The 22,689-nt window shown below is 39.7% G+C and overlaps 4 protein-coding genes across 5 annotated transcripts; 1 reads left to right on the top strand and 3 right to left on the bottom strand.

The window, feature by feature from the left end:
• Positions 1–425: 425 nt before the first annotated feature.
• Positions 426–2,246, bottom strand: uqcrq (ubiquinol-cytochrome c reductase, complex III subunit VII). 2 transcript variants are annotated; one of them, XM_083891703.1, is made up of 3 exons: positions 2,205–2,246; positions 1,475–1,646; positions 426–602 (listed from the first exon to the last, which is right to left on the bottom strand). In XM_083891703.1, the coding sequence occupies exons 2-3, from the start codon at positions 1,626–1,628 to the stop codon at positions 508–510; spliced, it is 249 nt and encodes an 82-aa protein (XP_083747829.1). In that variant the 5' UTR covers positions 1,629–1,646; positions 2,205–2,246; the 3' UTR covers positions 426–507. The 2 variants fall into 2 exon arrangements, with proteins under 2 accessions (XP_083747829.1, XP_083747830.1); XM_083891704.1 differs by having other exon boundaries at positions 1,475–1,641; positions 2,205–2,240.
• Positions 2,247–4,635: 2,389 nt separating this feature from the next.
• On the bottom strand, positions 4,636–7,263 carry gdf9 (growth differentiation factor 9; the record flags this gene model as incomplete). The annotated part of the gene is made up of 2 exons (XM_083891226.1): positions 4,636–5,561; positions 6,888–7,263. The coding sequence occupies 2 exons, from the start codon at positions 7,261–7,263 to the stop codon at positions 4,636–4,638; spliced, it is 1,302 nt and encodes a 433-aa protein (XP_083747352.1).
• A 2,990-nt stretch (positions 7,264–10,253) lies between these two features.
• On the bottom strand, positions 10,254–11,576 carry sowahab (sosondowah ankyrin repeat domain family member Ab; the record flags this gene model as incomplete). Its single annotated transcript, XM_083890790.1, has 1 exon — positions 10,254–11,576. One exon carries the CDS (start codon positions 11,574–11,576, stop codon positions 10,254–10,256), a length of 1,323 nt encoding a protein of 440 aa, XP_083746916.1.
• A 4,350-nt stretch (positions 11,577–15,926) lies between these two features.
• Positions 15,927–22,209, top strand: LOC310928893 (septin-8-A-like; the record flags this gene model as incomplete). The annotated part of the gene is made up of 9 exons (XM_083891553.1): positions 15,927–16,035; positions 16,259–16,454; positions 16,946–17,132; positions 17,230–17,391; positions 18,308–18,404; positions 18,569–18,737; positions 19,047–19,179; positions 19,290–19,480; positions 22,155–22,209. Exons 2-9 carry the CDS (start codon positions 16,288–16,290, stop codon positions 22,207–22,209), a joined length of 1,161 nt encoding a protein of 386 aa, XP_083747679.1. The 5' UTR covers positions 15,927–16,035; positions 16,259–16,287.
• Between the last annotated feature and the right edge of the window lie 480 nt (positions 22,210–22,689).

The following is a 22,689-nucleotide window of genomic DNA, read 5'->3' as shown; positions in this document are numbered from 1 at the left end:
TACGATCGATACATTAATCACAATATTAAGAAAGTGTAGGGAGGAGGGTTGATGGATGTTGATGAATTTCTACTTTGCATTAAAAAAATAATAATCAGGTATTTATACAATGGTACTGTACTGTGTAATGATCTGCCGTTTAAAAATGTAACACCCACCCACTATCACCACCATCACTACAACTACAGCAGTGAAGTGCAAACACTTCAACATATTACATCAGTGTGAGAGAGCTTTATCACCAATAACACATTCAGCAACACATGGATTTTTATTCCTGCTCTTTACATCTCTACATCATATCTATGCAAAAAAAACAAAACCTTAAGTGTTAAGTTGTATAACTCAAAATGAATCACTTATTTGACATATATTGAACAAATGGCAGAAGACAACTGAAAGTGACCAGTCAAAACACATTTCACGTAAATATTTTTCATCTTTATTGGTTACACACACATATTTTGAATGAAGAACAGAGGGGCAGCTTTCAGAGGTGGCAGAAGTTTAAACATCGTTCTCGTAGTCAGCCGGATTCTTCCTCTTGCTCTGCTGATGGTTGTGGTTGGCCCAGGTGTATGTCATGTACGCGACGATCATTGCTGCAAAAAGGGAGGATCACATCATTGGCACCAGGATCTCAACAATGCAAATACATTTCTGAGTAATGCAGTCAAGTGTTTTTGTTTAACCTTTCCACATAGATATAATTAAAATACAAACAAAGGAAAACAATTTTTTGATTAAACACAATTATTGGTGTATAAACATGTATAACATAACAAGGTCTTATTGTACTTGTTCATTTACATTAATAATGACCTATAATGGAGGAGGGTGTCATCCTCCTGAGCTCCATCTCACCCTCAAATTTGAACATCTCCTTTGGGGGATCAATAAGGGTGTATTTCCCACTCAATACTGAGAAGTCCCAAAAATATAAAGTTTTTTTGTTGACGTATGCAAAAAGGTGTTGGAGCACACATTCCCATTTGAGAAGATGGTCATTTTCAAATGCAACACATCTTTAGTTGTGGCTATGAAGCATCAAATGTGATCTGATGTGAATCTGATTTGAAATCTAAAATGTAACCCGTATAATGAACGTTGACTACAACTGTACACCAACCCAATGCAAAATACAGGCACTATGATGATTTTAGGTTTAAGCTTGACAAGGAAAATGAAGATTTGAAACCTGAAATCCAGATCACTTGAAAAGTATATCTGCATAAATAATAGTATTTATGCATTTCCAGTAGAAGCATAAAGCTATGATATGCCACTCAATCATCATGCCACTGTTCTTGTACTTGAAATATATGAAGCCATGACAGCAGACTGGTCTGTTGTCAAGGACTTCTTCTAGCTGATATCACAATTTGACATTTGAGATATCAAAAAATATGCAACACTTAAATGTAAAGTATGGACCACACCTAAAATGTAGATACACTACGAAGAAAAGACTCACGGGGGGCAACTTTGAAGAACGATGATTTGAACCGTCTCCACACATTGGGGATTCCCTTGGCGAAGTAGTTGGGGAAAGCCCTCTGCTCAAATGGAGACAGGCTGTATGTGACGACATGCCTCAATCTGGCCAAGTTTCCTAAGGCTTTACCCATGTTTACCAGAGAGCTGTTCTAAATCAGAAACACATATAAATTATTACACAGGCAATAACTGGTCATTATTGATGACAAAATGAAGGACAACATGGCTGCATTTCACTGTAGACGACTGCGAGACATCACCACACCTGAACGTGAATCTTTAATGATAATAAATTACTATTTCGTATAAAATATAGGTGTCGGTTTAACATGGTAAGCGAGTCATTTCTTGGTTTACCTACAAACAACAATGTTGAGTTACTGAATCATCGATGATAATTACTTTAGCATATAGAATACAGGGGAACATAATGAATAATAAAACAGAAAATAACTAGCACAGGAAGGTTCACTTCGCCGTGATATTGATATAGCGCGACGTTAGCATCTAGCTCTAGGTTAGATGTTAGCTACAAAAGTACACAGAGACATTTGAAACATTTCCTTCTCCACCACGTTAACGGTGTCGTTACATCAGAAATAACAAAACCCCACTAACTCCTAACACAATTAATTAGACATCTGCGAAACAATTTCGTTGTATAAACTAATATAACGCTGCGTTTACACTGTGACATTGAAGCTTACCGTGCTACTGCTACTCGGTAGTGTTTCCTAATGAAGTCCCGGTGTCCTTCTCCAGGCGTCAGTTGTCTGAAGACATTACTGCCACCTGCCGGTCGGGAGGGTGATCTCAGCGCCCACAAACATTTAATAAGACATTACTGCCACCTGCCGGTCGGGAGGGTGACATCAAAGTCCACAGATCATACCTGTGAAAACTTTGATCTAAAATCGCTCTACATATCCACAACAACAGAAAGATTACGATAATCGCAGGCAGGTCGATATCAGAGTTAATGTAAAAGCCACGTATAGTGGCTAGGGGTTTAATGAGGTCTTTTTTTATGTTGTATTTCTTCCTCAGAAAAAGACAGCAGAAGAGGTGGGAATCACAAGGAACCTCATGATACAATACATGGTCCACGATACACAAGCCATTCTGTGATAATCAATATATTGCCAGACAATCATATAGCGATATGTCGCGATAGCGGTCTAATTTCTCTATTTATGCAACATAGAGAACGAGCTGCATAAAGTCTATGTATTGAACGTGGATGGGGCATCTCTTTAGGTAGCTTTCTCTACCATTGTCCCACATTAATTTGAGTTTACTTTAGAGCACCTTAACCGCCATTTGCCCTGGCATATCGATTATTGCATTGCAACGAAGGACGACGCTGTATCACCAAATCGATATTTTCACCCAACCCTACAGAGGAATCTGCAGTATTATGACTAAAATGACCTATCGGCCTTGAACCCTCACATTAAATCATTGAGTGCGTTTACATGCACACTAAAAAACTGATTATTATCGGGTTTTTGTAGTTATCTGGCTATTCAAGTGCTCATGTAAACGGAATAAACTGATTTCATTACCAGTTTATTGCCATTACTGGTTTTTTGAAAAACCTGTTGAACACACCTAGGTTTCTGTCAATAATCTGATTCCTTAGAGACATGTATACATCTTAAACGGTTTATTCCAGTTACCGATTATTGTCAGTTATCAGTTTTTTAGTGTGCATGTAAACGCACTCAGTGTCTAGTTGAAGCAGTTTGTCACGTATATGCCGTTTGTCAGTATTGCACGTCTTCCGCATAAAAAGTACGGTTCCTGTTTTCATCAGTGAGAGCCGGTCGGTAAATTCTCCAAACACAAATGACAAGGAGCCTCCGTGTTCCCTATAATGTTTATGTGCTGCTAGTGTTTCTATATTGTACGTCAAGTAGTTTCTTGTGTGCTGCATCTGTATCATCATATTACTATTTAACCGCTTGATGTTACTCTCTCAAACTATATACAGTACAATAAGTGAGCATGTGTGTGTGTGTACTAATAGTCAAACAAACCCATCTTTGTGAGGACACAACTTTAACAGGCTTTTTGTGAATTAAGTGCTGGTTAGGTTTAGGGTTAGGGATTTAGTTGTGATGGTTAAGGTTAGGGTAAGTATTATGTCTACGAGTGTCCACACAAAGAATGCAAAAACCAGTGTGTGTGTGATCATTTGGACTCATCACTCAGAGGACAGAGCAAACACTCAGTCAAAAAGTCTTTCTCTTGATTCTTTACTGCATATTTTCCCTGTTGTGGGCACTTTAGCCAGCTGTATGCAGACAGACAATATTTATGCCTTTTTTTTTTCTTTTTTTTTCCAACATATTTTCATTCTTCTTCATGTCTAAACTGAGCACAGACACACAGTGAATTCATTCAATTTGTATAAAGAGACATGGCATGCTTTTAGTCACATTCAACCAGTACAAAGTCAGATGTATGCAGTCAATTCATAATGCATGCAGTCACTCAGTGACCAGAAGTAATAAATACACACTGAAACATTGACAACTTTCATTCTGGACATTATGAAGACAGACGCCGTTCAGACAGCCGCCTGTAATCCCCAGGAATAAAACGATATGTAAAAGGTTTGATAAGGATTTGTAACTGCTTCGTCATCTTTTATCCACAACAGGGCTACTTAAAACTTGACGATTGTGTTAAATGAAAGAATAACAACAGACCACCCAACCAAAATAAGTTAACAGAAAATAACTTAAAAAAAACAAATACAAATAATACATCACACGTTTTCTTCTTCAAGTGTGTCAGACTCGATGCCATCATGCAAACAGCAACTGGAACAAAAGGATGCACACTGTCACCCTCTCTTCTCTCGCCTTAATGAAATGAAAACAAAGGTCACCTTTTCCATGTTTTTTCATTGGGATAAAATACTTCTTGAATTTTAAGTAAACACACCTGCTCCAGATCATGCACAACAATTTTATAAATTCATGAAATCACTGAGGCTCGTCAGAATATCGGATACTTGGATAATGAGGAAACACTCTGAGGTAGAGTCCACCTGTGCAGACTGTTGTGGTGCTGAGCCTTCCAGCCTCGTAAAGAGGGAGGAAGGAAAACAAATATTGGTTGGCAGGCAGTTTAGCGACACGTGCACCTGGTGGCGACCATGTCCTGAAACACCTTGTAGAGATAGGATCCGTCCTCTTCAAAGATCATGACACTCAGTGGGCTGTAGTGTGAGGGAATACACGAGGGCCTAGGCACGGAGGAGTCGAGCTTCTCGTAGATGATGTTTTGCACCATGGTGTGGACGGGTGAGCCGTAGATGAAGCCCATGGTCCTCGGGCAGATGCCTCTGCAGTACCTGGGGTTGTACTTGGGAGGAAAAACAATCCAGTGATCCAGCTTGAGTTGGCTGAATCGCACCCTGAAATCATACAAGGCACAATCACTTGTTGGGAACTCGGAGCTGGGGAGAAGCTCAGGCAGGTGGATGTCCAGGCTTTTATCACCTCGTTTGTTCTTGAGAGATTGTCTCTTCCATCTCCTCTTGCGCCCAAACCTCTGTTCTGGTTTGAGCACCATGTGCTCGTGAAACGTGTTGCTCGGCCTCTCGTCCGGTTTAGCGTCGCCCAATGACCCTTGGTGAGTGATTTTGCTGGTGTCATTGAGATAGAGCAGCAGAGGTGGGGGCCTCAGACTCAACTCCACTGGGCCTTTACGCCCATCGCCTCTGACTCTTTGTTCATCTGGACAGGTGACGTTGATGAACAGGTGCACGTTCTTCTTCTGACCCTTTAAGAGAGGCTTGACAAAGGAGGTGACGTCAACCTCCACCCAGTTCTTCTTGCTCCTCCCATCAGCTGTAAAGTTCACAGCGTGGTGGACGACAGGACACAGCCGACACTGGTCTGACTGCTCCTGCTCCATGACACTGAGGTAGCAAACAGAGTTCATGGGTGCTGCGCGGTTGTCATCCAAACTGTACAGCAGAGCCGACTTTAAAAGCTGTTCTTTTCTTCTTACTTGATCAAGACTGAAGGAAAGATCCTGCATATAACTTTCTGCGGGAGAATATGAAAGAAAGAAACAAAGTGGTGTCACTATTGTGCAGCATGTCATGCTCATAGATAGGGGTGGGAATCACAGGGTACCTCACGATGCAATATGAAACGCGATTCATGGTCAACGATACTAATAACATCTGTGATAATCAATATATATCGAAAACAATCATATAGCGATACATCGCAATATTTGTCTAACTGAAGAAAACAAAACATCTGTCAAAGGATTGTGCAGGATTTCTCCATTTATTCACAACATTGAGAACAAAGTGCATAAAGTCTATGTATTGAACATGGATGGGGCATATCTTAACATAGCTTTCTCCACCATTATCTCACTGTAAACTCCCTCTACTTCAGCCATGTAACTTCTGCCAAAGTTTCCCTCATTCATTTCAGGTTAATGAGGGAAACTGGCAAGGACAGTTTACATTAGAGCACCTTCATTTGTTAAATAATTTGCCGTGGCGTATCAATTATCTTAATGCACGAGGAAGAGGACAATATATCACCAAATCAATATTGAGGAGTTATTATTATTATTCTGAGAATAACTATAAGCCAAAGTTTCAAAGTTTGTCTGCCAAGGACGATTCCCATTTCCACCACTGAGATGATGAAGTAATATAAGTCTAAGCACAAACTAACAGGTTGGTCAAGAAGACTAAGGAAAGAAATATCCACATTTTAGCAGGAAGATCTGTGTAAATGTAGGAAACACGGCTCCTATTTTAGAACCATCGATTCAAACCTCAAAAATCGTTGCATTATTGGCTGAACATTATTGGGGCTCTTCTCTCTCAACTGACCGTACGTTTTTGTCTGGGATAGAGCAACTTCTGGGTAATTAAATTGCAGCATAGCAGAATCTCGACGGCACAATACCAATACTTTTCCATGTCTGATACCAATGTTGCAAACTCCAATATATGCACCGATATCAGCCCGATATAGTTATTTTAGACTTTTTAAACTATGCAGCTGTTAACACATTTGTGCCGAGTCATTTTAAGCTATTTCAAGGAAGCCACAATGATCCAACTGTGTGACATACAGAAGAATTAAACAGCCCACAACATGACTCAGCTAATAATGCTGTTGCTGATTCTTATTGACATTTTTCTCAAGTACTTTATACTTTGTCCCACGGCAGCTTTGTCTATATATTTGCTAATCTAGAGTCATATATACCAAAATAAGTATATAAATATTACATTTATTTTATTAAATTGTTTAATATTGTCTCAGTGTGAGGGACTACTGTCATACTGTCAACCTGTAGCTGAACTTCTGTGTGTGTGTGTGTGTGTGTGTTCCTTTTACCTTTGTTACTCTTGGCGAGACACTCGTCTTGGGGCTTGATCAGTCGGACTGTGCTGTAGGTTTTGCTCCCGTCCAGACTCCTCTGCACTCTGGAGGACTTCTTGTAAACCTCGGTCAGGTACTTCACGTACCTGTGCTCGGGTTTCATCTTCTTCTTCAGACCCGGGCTCCACCTCGGGCCTCCGTGCTCCGCCAGCGCCTTGAGCAGCGGGGAGAAGATGCTGCTGTACGGGTAGCTGAGCTCGCCCAGGCTGCGCAGCGCAGTGGAGGCAGTCGGAGCGGACGAGACCGGCGGGCAGCTGTGGGTGACCAGCAGAAGGAGGACAACGGTGCGAAAACAACGAAGGGCAGCTGATATCAGCGTTGGTTTTTCCATTATATGAACAACGACACCAGGCAAAACTTGAAGACACTCTCCGCCGAGAGCTCGAGATCCACAAGAGCGCGCGCACGTGTCGCCGCTGATCAACACACGCAGGTGTTTGCAATCAACTCCGTCACTCGAGCGGAAATATTATATATCATGAGATATAAAGAGTGAAACCGAACCAAAAGTGAACTAAAGAGAGGATTAAAAAACAGTTTATTTTTATATTTATCACAGTGTAAATTATGTGGACTGTAAAAATGAAGGATTTACTGGCTAAAACCTCACTGGATACAAGTCAACCTTAAGCTCCACTACAGGTATGAATGTTGTGTTCAAGCGGGCAGTGGCGTGTAAAGTCATTTCAGGGGCTTCAGTGAATAAAGGGGCACACACATAACAGTCATTGAAAAAACAAACATAACAAAAAAGTTAGTGGCAGATTCTGTACTTAGTTTAGTTTAGCTTATTAGTTTAGTTCACAGGGACAATGTACAGAAGCGGCACTATACCAGAGTTAGCTAAATAGCTAATTTGCTACTTGATTTATTTCAGTGAACATACACTCAGTCAGATATGGAAAACATGTACATCAGAGACCTTTAGTGGGGAACTAGCATTTGTGGCTACCTACCCTAACCCTGGCGACCTTGAGTGTCTTGAAAGGCACCTTCAAATATAATGCATTATTATTATTATTTTTATTATTATTATTATTATTAATAATAATAGCTTTAACGTGCGGACACAATATTCATTTGTGGCCCCAAAAATACATAGAACGTGCGCACAAAAGATTACTTTGTGTAATAATTCAGAAATGGTAATAATGAATCCTTGCAATGCCAGACCTGTTTTGTGCAGCTTCATGGGAATGATGTTATTATGTAGTATTTCATGTGCATTTTCTACCTATTTTGTGGCCACTGCGTTTAAGCACCCATACATTCATAACTGCCCCAACTGTCTGCTTTATTGTCTTTTAAAATGTTGAACCCATTGGGCTAATTGTAGCATGTCAGCAACAAGCAGAAAATGAGAGTGAAAGTGTCTGCTACAGAGAACAGATGGAGAATTATCACATGATGAGAGGAGACGACAGGGTGAGTGAAAACAATATCAACATTAAGTTTTGTTTCAGTTGATGTTACGGTTATTGTAACCATATGTCTGTATTTTATTAGTTTCTGTTACAATCCCTGCCATTTTTCTACACCGTTATATGTTGCCACGTGACACCTATACTGCACAAACAGATGTGCAGATGTGTATCATTTTATGGCTTATGGCTTACATATAGTGCCTTTAATAGGCCAAGTCAACACTGTTTTACTGTTAAAAAATGTAAGAAATTACATCAGACATGTAATTTGAGGGAATTATTATGCACATTTGATTGAATTTAATTTAATTGAGAATTGTCTATGTCTATGGGCCACATAAAAAAAGTCCTTAAAGGAGCCATAGAATTAAAATAATAATGTTATCATATTAATTTCTGCCATGTCACCCAGGTTAACTTTATAGTTTCTTGCCTGACATGTTTTTTTCATTCTTGAGCCCATAGTTTCGTGTTTTGTCAAACAGTGAGTAGTATCAGGGTAAAAAAACAACCTTTGTATGGCTGAATTCTGTGATGACAGTAGCATAGATTGCCCTCTACTGACTTTAACTGTGAACTACAACTGAGATGACTACAATGAATTCACTACCAGCTAACTTTATCTCAAGTATTTAAATATACAGTTGGTCCTATCATAGAATGGATAAATGACCTAACAGAGTTGTTTTTATAAGAACTTAATTGTCTAACAACATGCAAACTAATTTACCAGCAATGCACATTTTCATTTGTTCAGCACAAGCCTTTGTCATGTTGTGTGGTGAAGCCTTTTTTTAAACTTCCACATGGATAAAATATAAAGCCACATAAGTGCAATCTCTTTTTCTGTTTTGCTGATCGTCGACCACACATTTGAGCATTTTGCTCTCACAGGAAATGACACAAGACCTGGACCAAATCACGCTATTGTTGAAGAGACTCTGAAGGTTGGAAACTTTGTCCAAAGGATCAAATAAAAAATAGGAAACATCCCTGTGCTGCTTTTCCGTTTACAGCCACAGAGAATACTTTGCAAGAAAAGTTTTCGTTGTGTGTTAAAAAAAACAAACAGTTAAGGATTATAATGAATAGTTGTCTGCTGCTGCTCACCGCTTGTTTCTCATAGAACAAGACAAAGCACATTGTTCTGGTGCCGTTTTACTTGTGGCTTCATTGTGTGAGATTCAACTCTGTTTGTGTCATCAGGCATTGTAACTCTCTGGGTCAGAAGAGGACCCTTGCTGTGCATATGTGATATATATGTACGGGATGGGTATTCAGTCACTTGAATAAGTCAGTAGCTTAGGTTAAGTTAAGTAAGGGTTCTACATACGTTATGTTGGTACAGTACATTTTGAACAAGTTTGAAAAAACACTCCTGCAGTGTTTGAACTTGTACTGAGCGATTACTATGTGGTTTTGTGTTTTCCACCACAGCAATCCAAAAAAAGAGGCCCCTTGTGGTTTCACGAAGGGAAGCTCATCCATTAAAACCTCAAGTTCACAAAGAGCCTGATAAAGGAGACATTCCACTAACCTGACCACTCGCCTGCAACTGGCCCCACTTAGTGCCCCACTGGTTTTACTGAAGTACACGGTCTTCTTCTTAAACTTCATTTCTACATTAAAAAAGTTTTCTTTAAAGAACTGGTTCGATTTTTCAAGTAAAAAAGTCAAAGAACAGGTTATGTTTTAATAGAAGTGAATTGGGTGATAAATCACTGACAGAACATAATCAGATTGTAAATACCAGTCATAAATATTTAATCCAGTAGTGAGAGACACATTTGAAAAGTGAGCAACAGCATATTAAACAATAGTATTTCAATATTAACATAACTATACAAATGAAGGCAGTATTACGACTTTAAGCGTTCGTCTCACAGCTCCATGATTCTCACCAGTCATGAGCACACTTTGTTGTCGTCTTGTGTTTCCTCCCCATGTGAGGCTGGAACAGTTTACTAATAGTGTTGAAGCCTTTGCTGTGATCTCTGTAATCGTCCTCCTCGGTCTTCTCCCCAAACCTGCTCTGCCGCAGTTCCCCCAAAAGTGCTCTGGTGTCGGCTGACACACCTTGACCCAGGTAGTGGAAGGCCTTCTTGCCTGCATTGTCCCTTTCGTGAACACTCGCCCCGTACCTTCGCACGAGCAAAACCATCACCTCGGTGTGTCCGTGAATGGCGGCGATGTGTAAAGGCGTGTATCCCCCATGGGTTTTGCTGTTGACGTTGATGTCGGTGCCTCTTTTCCTGGAGACCTCCATCAGCTTGCATATCATCTCACTGTTGCCGTCCTTGGCGGCCCAGTGTAGTGCTGTGAAGCCAGACATGAAGTCCTTCTTTTGTGCCAACCGTGTGTCCCGCAGCAGCAAACTGTGGATTTGTCCCCACAGTCCAGCAGCACACTTCACCAACCACTCATGAGCTAATGGCTCCAGAGGCACAGACTCAGAGTACTTGGCATCATCTGCTGCTGGTCTTAAGGTCCTGCTTTGGGGCCTCACCTGTGGGTGGGTGTCCTCTGTGTGTCTGGGCGTGTTACGGCACTGGTTGTCATTCAGTGCATCCCTCTTAGAAGCAGAAGTTGTGAGAGTTGGCATCACTGGTGGTGCACAAGCTTCACTTTCCAAAGCTTTATGAGATCCATCTTCTCTGGTTGGGGATTTTACTGCTTTGACAGCAAACACAGCTCCAGATTTCCCAGCTCTGCTCACATGATCTGCAGAGATGTTCAGGACTTTGACAGTGCTCGTGTCCACAGCAGTGCTCAAAGAGCCTCCTCCCTTCCCCACAGACACACGTCTGGCATCACCGTAGCTGTTGTTATAGTTTACGTTTTGTGAAAAGTCCACATTGTTGTTGTTTTCAATATCTGAATAGATCACCATGTCCGCCTCTGCTCGGTGTGGGGACGAGAAGCTCGTGCCGTGGCTGTGGGAATAAGTGTCCACCACCGTCTGTGTTTTGTGCGCATCATGCGCCCCGTCTTTGACAAAGTCCTGGTACCTTTTCTTCACCACCACAAACTTCACCTCGTCGATGGGTTTGACCACAGCCACGCTGTTCACCAGCCGCTTGAAGAGGTCTCTATTGTGCTGCCTTTCCGCGGGATCGCTGCAGTTGATCTGACTCCTGAAATTGTTCACCAGCTCCGAGTTCTTCACCTTCCCTCCGCGCTCCAGTAAAAAAGACAATATGGACTCTTGTGTTAAAGCCATGATGTTGTTCTTCGTCCTGGGCAAATCTGACGAGCTGCGACAGAGAAGTGGAGATAAATCCCGGAGATAATCCGCTCCCTCTCCGCGGTCTGTCTGTCTGTCTGTCCACCAACCTGCTGCTTCCGGCGCCTCCAAATATTCAACCGTTTTTCATTCCGACCCTCCCCGTTAGACACAGGCTGCGTGGGGGCAGTGCACACTTTTGTCCCGTGGTAGTTCACTTCATCTATGTCAGAGCCAATAAAAACCGGTTTTCATGTGCGCGGGTCTCCATTAAAATGTGCGCAGGACGATAAATTACACAATGACATCAATAAATGAATGAATTAATTAATATAGCAATTAATAAATGAATGAACTAATGAATGAATACATGCAGAAATAATTAAATGAATGGATACAGAAATAAATAAATAAAAATGTTGCCAACTTTGATTTATTTATTATATTGTTTTATTGTTTTGCTGCAGAGATGTTACATGGCATCACTGCTTCATTATTTCAATGGCAACGTGTGATTTATTTGATCTAGTTATATAAATATTAATGTAACATGAATATCAGTTTCCCAGAGTGTGGACTGTGGCCCACTGGTGGCCATTGGAGCTACTGCAGGAGGGCATGAGATGAATATAAAAAAAATATTTTCGAAAACAAATATGAAATGATTTAAAAAATATATAAATTAATAAAACATTCAAATATGTCTAATACAATGTTTTGCCTCATTTTTAAAAATAAAAATGTTAAACACAACATATGGCTTCTCCGACAAAATGGTCATCACAATTTGTCCTGATTAGTTTTAGAGATTATATATATATTTCCTTTCTTTCCTTTAAAAAAAAGAAAAGTTTCCAAGTTTAATTTAAAAATAGCTCCTGGTCATTTTTATTTTTTTTTTTTACAATGAAAACAATCAAGGGGAACCCTTGAATATATATATATGAATATATATATATATATATATATATGAATATATATATATATATATATATGAATATATATATATATATATATATGTGTATGTGTGTGTGTATATATATATATACACACACACACACACACACACACACACACACACACACACACACACACACACACACACACACACACACACACACACAGTTTTGATGTCTTCAGAAAAAGGGAATCTGTATCGGTCAGTATCAGTCCGATACTGGTCAAAATCACTTATCGGATCGGATATCAAACACATTAAAATGCAAAATTCTGATACAAATACAAAAAATCCCATATCACATGTTTCACTATGCACAGAGTGTAAAAATTTAAACAAAACTCAGTGAAAGCATTTTAGCTGAGTCATGTTTGGGCTGTTTATTTCTTTATTTTTGTGATAACAATATTTGTTAAACAGTTGGAGAATTATGTCCTTGAAATGACTCAGCACAAATGTGTTAACAGCTTCATACGTTCATAACTGGTCTAAAATGACTGCACCTGACAAATATACAAATATAGTAGATACTCGAGTGTGTGACAAAAAAAAAGTGACACAAAATAAGTGCTATGTCCCATAAATGACATATAAAAACATGATATTGACTAATTGGTGAATTGTGAAATGCTTTAGCAACAACATAGTTGTGTGTATTTGACTGTACCTCATACTTTGACATGTCTCATGGCACCAGCTGCAAACCCCTGCATGTCAGAGTGAATACAAGCTTACACTGACCACTCTCACTGTCAGCATGCTGAGACACAAACACTGAGGAGGCTGTTGCAGTGTCGCCCTCCGGCACCGAGGGGGTGTTGCCTCCGAGTGGCCATATTGGAAGGATCGAGTGTGCGAGTGTGATGTGGAGAGCAGCGAATCTGCAAGAAGACAGAATTCCTGCACACAGCCTCCTCCTCTGATGATGATGATGGCGGCCACTGACGCAGTGAGTATGAGGACTGACTGTGTGTGTGTGTGTGCAGCGGGGTCGGTGTCATTGTGATGGAAAAGGGGATTTAAAGCACAGCTGCATGTGTGGATGTCGATGTCAGGTGTGAGTGCGCGCAAGGTGATGAGGTGAGACGTGAGGAGAATGCAGCAGAGTCGGTGCTGCGGAGGAGAGATGATGGTGAGGATGAGGAGGCTTTGTTAAGTGTAATGACTCGACATGACGGCGGATGATCAGCTGCGTGTTGATGCATCGTGCAAACGTTCTCATAAAACTGTGTGTGTGACAGTGACACGCAGGGGAAAGGCGCACGCGAGCGTCCGCGCTGCTGTGGGCTGTTTTATTGAAATGTGACCAACTCTGACCACAGGTGTGCTGGGGTAACACACACACACACACTGAGTTAAGAGGACACGTCTCTTCCTGGAACCATATATGATATAATCATGCATGAAAAAAAACATAAACAATAAGATGAGCATGGTGGATTTCCATTATCTGAAGCGTCACATGGGAAACCTCTATCTTTGCAGTAATTTCAGGACCTCATGTTGATTGATTTACAAAGCTGTAAAATATACTTGTTTTTCTCTAATAATATGTATCCTTAGTGGCATGTTTTTCTTAAAAAGTTTTGTAATTTAATAATTGAACAATAATTTGGACCAAATATTGAAATCTTACTAATACAACCCAGATGAAGGTAGATTAAATACAGGAGGCCTCTGCTTATGTTGAATCAGTCATCCTGAATTTGGTCAGGATATACGTTGCAGCCAATTTTCATATAATCTTGTGTCTATAGTCTGACCATCTTCTTATATCTTGGCAGCAGTTGTAATTTGCCAAATGTGTATTTTTGTCAGTGTGCTTTTCTACACTGGATAGGACAGGACAGTGTGTTTGTGTGTGTTTGTCTCTCTGTAGAGGAGGGTTATGGGTACCAGGGCAGCCAGTAGCTTGGATATCCTCCCAACTTCTGAAATAACATCTACATAAAGGGCTCTTTGTTTGTTTTGTGTGTGTGTGTGTGTGTGTGTGTGTGTGTGTGTGCGCGCGCGTGCGTGCGTGTGTGTGAGAGAGATGACCATGATTGTATCAAATGCATCCCGGTCCTCATGTTGAGCTTTTGACAAGATGCCAGTGTCCCAGAGTACATTTTGAATGGACGTCCTAGTTTTTATAGCCAGGGCAAAACACACAATCAATTCATTTATATCAGTGTGTATACAGATTTATTTTTCAGACATCTATTCATAATACCACTTTAAATATTCAAATGTTATCTGTTTGACTGTGGGTCAGAGGATAACTACTGATGTAAAAACAATTTACTCAAATTTCATGCCACAAAATTACCCATTTAATCTTTTTTTGTTGTTGTTGTTGATGATATTATTTATCTTCAGTTTGGTCTTTGTGATTGATCAGCCTTTATTTGCATGCTGTGTCCTTCATCTGTCAAACCTGACATAGGGAGTGTTTGTATGTATACAGTGGCAGCGCAGGGGTGGGCGGAGCCCAGAAGCATACATAAGAAGAGCAAAGTTCTTTTAAGCAGTAGAATCCAACCTGTAAGCAGCCGTTTATTTTCATTTGTTTATATTTAAAATGACGCAATACGTTTTTAAATATAAGGTTTGAGTTTAGTATCAAATGTTCAAAGCTAAGTTGGAACAATAATGTAAATAAACACTTTTTAAGTGGAACAGGACTTAAAGGAACAGTGTGTATTATGTTTTATTTTACTTATGAGTAAACATCGGGCTGACATTATTTAGATTATTTTATTATGTATTGTTCTAATCATGCATGAATGATAAGCCACATTATTACGGTTCATTGCTTTTCAAATGTAAGCATTTGTAAACATTGTACATAAAACAAATTAGCTTGCTTAAGCAAAAGAAGCCATTTGGATGGTTGCTGTCATTTAGATAAAATGAAAAGAAAACAATCAATATCTTCATCATTACTGAAGATATGTTATTTTAAGCAGTGAGTCAATACTGCAGCCCATTACTGTCAGTGTAAAAGATACCAACGTACATCATGGGTTGTTGGAGCGTTGTAATGCAGACTCTCTCTTTGTCAACAGAGCTGCATTTAAATGGATTTTAACATTCTTCTTCTCTTTTGAGATTTATGTACCTTTACCAGACAAATGAAGTGTGTGACGTTCAAACAGCGGTTTCTTTCAGGTCGGATGATTCACTTGCGTTGAGAAGAAGACATGACTTCATTGACAAAGAATGCTTTTAAGCTTGAGAGCAGAATGTGGGGATGAGATGAAGCAGAAGCCCCCTTAAGTCACACTTATGTGTTGTTTTATTTTGTTTTTGCTGCTGTGTCCTCAGATAGATTCTGGTCTGAAGTAAAGTCATGAAAAATTAATGCGCACATTAACTGTTATGCACTCTTTGTTTCTTAGAATGAAGACAAGCGGAACCTGGAGCTCGGAGGTCACGTGGGCTTCGACAGTCTTCCGGATCAGCTGGTCAGCAAATCAGTTGCTCAGGGCTTTTGCTTCAACATCCTCTGTGTAGGTATGTTTACTCAGGAGAAGTTCACGGCTCAAAGTTGTTGCTGTAAAAATAGTGTGCTCAGAGTACATATATGGCATTTATATATCTTCTCTTAGAGGTTTCATGCTGCATTTTGGCACTTACCTGGTCTGTCTTTGTCTTGTGTTGTATTTGAGTTTGATGATGAGTGCGTGAATTGATTACATATACTCATTCTTGTATCAATATTTTCTTTTTCCTATAGGAGAGACGGGGATTGGCAAGTCAACACTGATGAACACCCTCTTCAATACCACATTTGAAAACGAAGAAGCCGGCCATTTTGAGAGCGTGGTCCAGTTACTTCCTCAAATGTACGATCTGCAGGAAAGCAACGTCAAACTCAAGCTGACCGTCGTCCACACTGTTGGGTTTGGAGACCAGATCAACAAAGAAAGCAGGTGAAAATCCTTCTATGTGTATTATTTTTAATCAGTTCACTATAGGCTGAGAATTATTTATGCTGAATATTAAGGGACAAAATGTTTCATATTCCCACTACAGTTTTGATATTGATCTTTAATAATTCAGTGTCAACTGTAGCATTTTGCAGCAGCTATGTAACACTGGTAACACTCTTGTACAATGGAATAGAGGAAGTGGTTGAGGCCAGTAGTTGGCAAGTGAATATGCATTGAAGAAGGGGAATAAAGGAATGACTGGTAGAACCAATGCAGTCTCAATAGACATTTGAGTGCTCCAACAGCAGGGAGGATAAAAAGACTGGATTCTTGGCTGCAAGAATTGAGCAAGAATTGAGTTTGCAACTAGGACACAAAGAGTCTTTCAACTAACTAAAAAACCTATATAAAGTTTAATTTTCATGTAAGGATGAAATATAGCAATGCTCGGTTTTTAATGCACATGCTAACTTTTTTCTTCTTCTGTGCAGCTATAAGCCCATTCTGGACTACATTGATGCCCAGTTTGAAAGGTATCTGGAGGAGGAGCTAAAAATAAAGCGTTACCTCTTAAACTACCACGACACAAGAATCCACATCTGCCTTTACTTCATCGCTCCCACCGGTCACTCCCTGAAATCCCTGGATCTCGTCACGATGAAGAAACTGGACAGCAAGGTGACGATGAGAGTCCAGCACGAGTGTAAAAGCAAAGAGGAGAGATGACGTTGCTTATTTCTTCAGTCGGTGTCTGGTTTTCTGTTTTTCCTTGTAGGTGAACATCATCCCTGTCATTGCAAAGGCAGACACAGTATCCAAGAGTGAGCTGGACAAATTAAAGATCAAGATCATGAGTGAGCTGGTCAGCAACGGAGTTCAGATCTATCAGTTCCCCACAGAAGATGATGCTGTCGCAGAGATCAACTCCTCCATGAATGTAAGTCGAATGAATGGGTTCATGGTAAAACTAATGGTTCCAGTAAGATCAAAATAAGATTTTGATCCAGAGAACCCTTTAAAACTACTTTCCTGAATAAAGGGGTTAAAAGGGGTTCTTGGTGGAACCCTCCAAAAGGGTTCCAAGTGGAACCTTTATAAAAAGGTTCTACCTGGAGCCAAAAAGGGTTCTCCTATGAGGACAAGCCGAAGAACCTTGTATGGTTCTACTTAGCACTTTTATTTCTAAGAGTGTAGTTTGAAACCGAGCAAATCTTAAAGGATGTGATTTATTTATTCCTTTTGTATTATTATTATTTGTTCTGTATGTTTGAAACAGTTCCAGTTCTCATCCACTGCATGCATTAGAATATAGAGTGGCTCATATTTCCATGGTGTCATGGTGATGCTCCGTCATGTTTTCATATCTATTACAAAAGTTAAAGGGGGGGGGGGGGGTTCTCCGGGTTCTCCGGGTTCTCCCGTGTCCTCCTAGTCCAAAAACGTGCAGATTTGGGGATTAAATTGGACACTCTAAATTGACCGTAAGTGTGAGAGTGAGAATGAGTGAGTTCCTGATTGTTGTTGTAATCAACGCAGTTTACTTGTTAATATTCACTTTCTCCACCACTGTGCTAACTAATCCTTCCCCTGTTGTTTGATGTGTTGTTTTTAATTAGCTCTTGACTCAATGCCCACATGTATTGTTTTTTGCATATTAAATTAAAAAATAATCATAATTTTGTAGCAGTTACACTAGTGGGATATAAAGATGTGAAACATAAATCAATCTGATTAACTCCAGTCATTAAATGGTGGCATGATGCAGAAATTCTCTTTACTTTACAGTAGTGCATACAACAAACAATGGTGTTTTTCTAACCATGTTGTAACGATATTATTTCACCATGTTCCAGGCACATCTCCCCTTTGCTGTGGTCGGAAGTGCAGACGACGTTAAAGTAGGAAATAAGATGGTGAAAGCACGACTGTACCCGTGGGGATCAGTACAGGGTGAGTCCAGGCAGCAGAGCTAATTACTCCCATGCCTGCTGCCAAACTATCCGTTCTCTTTTCAGGCGAGATATCGACACGATGTCTCGATTTCCCTGTTTGCCACTAAGCTAATTTTTTAATACACGCAGGAGGTTAAATAAACAGGCTTTGTGTTTATTTAGTGGAGAATGAAAACCACTGTGATTTTGTGAAGCTGAGAGAGATGCTACTGCGCGTCAACATGGAGGATCTCCGCGATCAAACGCACGCTCGTCACTACGAACTGTACCGCCGCTGCAAGCTGGAGGAGATGGGCTTCAAGGACACAGATCCGGACAGCCAGTCGTTCAGGTAAATGAGCGTTTAAACACATCAGGGCAATTTAAAAGAAGTTGTGATGTTTAAACTGTGCTGATTGAAATCCACGTTGATATAATTTGGTATGAGCTAATTCATCCTAGATTAATTAATATGAAATATACAAATAATCATTTTTATCTGTCGTTGATCACGTTTCAGGACAAATCTTTTGTCATGTTCTATAATTACCTCTTTCTTTTTTGATCTAGTTGGGTCATATGTTGTCTTTTTTTGATGCATTAATCCAGTGATTACAGTGATTTAGACTGAGCCGAGTGTTGCTTCTTTCCTGTTCTTCAGCCTTCAGGAAACGTATGAAGCCAAGAGGAAGGAGTTCATTGTGGAGCTCCAGCGCAAAGAGGAAGAAATGAGGCAGTTGTTTGTCAACAAAGTGAAGGAGACGGAAGCCGAGCTGAAAGAAAAGGAAAAAGAGGTGAGGACTGACATCATCATGGAATAATCACTGACATTATGCTGCAACTGGTTCATGCTGCAACTGTGTGCCCCGTTTCCATTATCATCATCATCATCATCATCATTCAGCTTCACGAGAGGTTTGAGCAACTCAAGCGGCTGCACCAGGATGAAAAGAAGAATCTGGAGGAGAAGAGGCGAGAGCTTGAAGAGGAGATGAATTCCTTCAATAGAAGAAAGGTTGCAGCTGAGACACTGATGGGACAGGCGCTGCAAGGCTGCTCACAGCAGCCGTTTAAGAAGGATAAGGACAAGAAGAAGTAAGTCTGCTTTTCTCTTTTTGTCTGATTTGCATCGCTGCTGAGGAGGTCTTAAATACCCCCTCAGCCTTTTTCATCACAGGAGGAAAATCACAGGTGTCAATAATCGAATGATGTTTGAGAATACATTTAGCTCTCTCAGAGTGTGTGTGTTTACATGCATGTTACATTACATTTGATTTTCTTAATGTCATGTAAACACTTTAGTCTGACTAAAATCGAGTGGGTGTTAGTCAGACTAACATATCTGGATAATGCAATTCATAGTCTGATTACTCCTGCATTTATATGCCCATTTTCCTCCCCAGGTTGTCCGATTTCCTGTCTTAGTCGGACTACGGCCTTATCTGGATTAAACTGCATGTAAATGTACTGACTGTCACACTGTCCTGACCATAGATGTAGACACCTTATTGACTGTGTGCCCATTATGTCATTACGTCCTCCATCTGGGTATGGGCAAGTCTGCCCTGTAAACCATAACAAGTAGACATGGAAAAAAAAAATTCAGAATAAAACACACAAAAAACGTGGACATTAACCTGATTTTGAGCAATTGTTTGCCTTACTTTTGCCTTACTTCTGTGCTACCCAAATAGAGCTAGACCACACACCCAAGGGAAGGGTGCCAAACAATGGAATGGTAGGGGCTGGTTATTTTGGTACTATTCCTAATGGAAACACACAAAAAATACATAACGTACTGTATCAAAACCGAACCGTTCCACTTGATGGAAACATCAAGGAAACACTGTGTCTCAGGCAGGGGGGACGTCTGTCTCACTGATGCTCACGACATGGGCAACACAGGTGATATTCAGACGCCCCGTGTAAAATCCTATTTTCTACAGGTTGAGACAGTATATGCCAGGATTGTTTATGCATGGCCAAAACTTCCATGTAGGTTTTTACCTTTTATCCATCTTGGACAAATATATAATTAAAATACCTTCTGGGTTTGGCAAATTTATATTAAAGGGATAGTTCAGGTTGTTTTTTAAAGTGTGTTTGTATGATACGACATATTTATTTAATTAATTCACATTAATGGTTTAGATTTGCTGAGAATATTTTGTTTTTTAATAGAAAATAGATTTCTCTTCAACTTCCTCCGCTGCTCCCAGAGGAAGTTGGCTTCCGTATTTTATAGTGGTGGAGCGCTGTAGCCCATCCCCCCTGGTATTTTTATATTTATCTTTGTCTCCTCTGTAATATGGAACTGGTTCGGTTTTTGTGCAATTCCTGTTATTATTTTATCAATTGTCAGTTAGTGGTTTGGTCCATTAAATATCAGAACATTTTTGTCCACAAACCAAAATTACTTATTTTAATTATTACTTTTTTATATGGAGCAACAAAGCCCCAGGTAAAATAAGACTTGAGTTTGGTGTCATTAGATATTTACACCAACTTTGCTGAGCACCTGCACTTCAGAGCTGGACTGTAATTTTACATCAAAGCATACACTTAATCCATTGTTTCTGCCATAACAACAGTGAATATAATCCCTGTCCCTGCTGCCAGCCATAATATCTGTGAGAGCATTAGTCCGAGTTAACTAACCCATTTGTTTGAATAAAGAGAAACCTTTGCTGTTGTTTTGAGTTGTGTGCTTTCCAGAAATGCAACGAACATGAAGCATGAATATCAAAGGAGTCTCCCACCTTTCAAACAATTATAGTTATGGTTGCTTAGCCATGTTCAGGACACGGTGTCAATGTTACAGTATATGTGTTGTGGATATGACTTTAATGAAAAAGTGATACTTAAAGAAGTTATAACCTCAACATTGTTGCTATGTTTGCTCCATTTGTTCATTTGATTTCTACCATACTTCAAATCCTGCACGTTTTTCTTTGTTTCCATATTTTGTTATTTTCCCTTTCCCCTTTCAGTTGATGATTTATGGATCAAACGTCCAGGAAAACCAGGAATGTGTCCACCGTCAGCATGGGAAAAAACAGACTGTTAAAACTTACTGACACTGTACGTGTGGACTCATTGACACAGGGACTATGAACATGATGTGAATCAGAATAACGGGATGGCTATAAGCCACTGTTGTATTATGGATCAAAAAGGTAGCTTTGCAGAGTGTATTTAATATTGTTCCTATTGCTGACTCTGCTAAATGCATAATAACAAAACCTGTGGACTGTTTTCACAAGACATAGCTTGTGTTCTTTCATGTTCTTTCATGTTCTTTCTGTGACAACATCACTAATAATAATAATAGGAGACTGTTCCAGAAGCTGAATGGTCTGCCATGGAGTTTGTTTTAATGTATAATACTGTACATAAATTACTGTCAGTTCTTAAGTTGATGTTATTTAATACATGATAAAGAAAATTCTATATTGATATATTTACAGTGAGTCTGAGAATGAACTAATATTTTGTCTTCAGTCACAAACAAGTATTTATTAGAAAGAAATAAAGCTGGAGCTAAATCCATTTCCTTATTTTGGGACATTCCATCAAATATTTTATTAATAGCATTCAAATCATCTCATTTTCTCTCCCGCTGTCATCATTTTGTGCCCATTTTCTGATCTCTTTCATTTATCCATTTCATTCAAGTGAAGCAACAAACAAAATAACAAAGTGCTTATTAAAATGTTTGTCCTGGTTTCCTGTTGAAATAAATAACATGTCTTTTCTTTCCTTCTCATAGCTTCTTTAGTCTTCCATCTGCGTGCTCCTTAACCTCAGGAAGGAATTTGAATTAGAAGATTTTCTACCACAGCAAAAGATCACAGACTAACAATCAAGTGTATTATTTTTACGAAAAGTGATATAACAATTTTATAGAACTGCACTAACCATCGTTGGACGTGAGTCAGTCTGCAGTCTTCATCATCTACTAAATCTTCTCCTCAAAGCTTTTAAGCAGTGCTCTGTAGCATGGTCTTTGCATGGCTCATAACCTTCATTCCTGCAAGAATTAAAAGCTTGTCATTGCCAAAATGTACAACCCTCTTTCATCTGCCATGTTGTGATGCTCGTAGTTTCTGACTGATGACAGGTTACACTGTGAAGTATACAGTATATTATAATGTTTACTGTTAGAGGTTGAACATATAGTACATTATATTATTATTTACAAGCACTTTAAATCAATCATGGTTCAAATGTCTTGAGTCATTATCTTCCCTGTGATCTACATGCCAGTTCCCATGTTGTCTAAAATACCTAATTGTCAGTTTCAA

This window comes from Microchirus variegatus (assembly GCF_963457635.1).
Source record: "Microchirus variegatus genome assembly, chromosome: 6".
Classification (NCBI taxonomy): domain Eukaryota; kingdom Metazoa; phylum Chordata; class Actinopteri; order Pleuronectiformes; family Soleidae; genus Microchirus; species Microchirus variegatus.
This window is presented reverse-complemented; position numbering and strand designations above follow the sequence as displayed.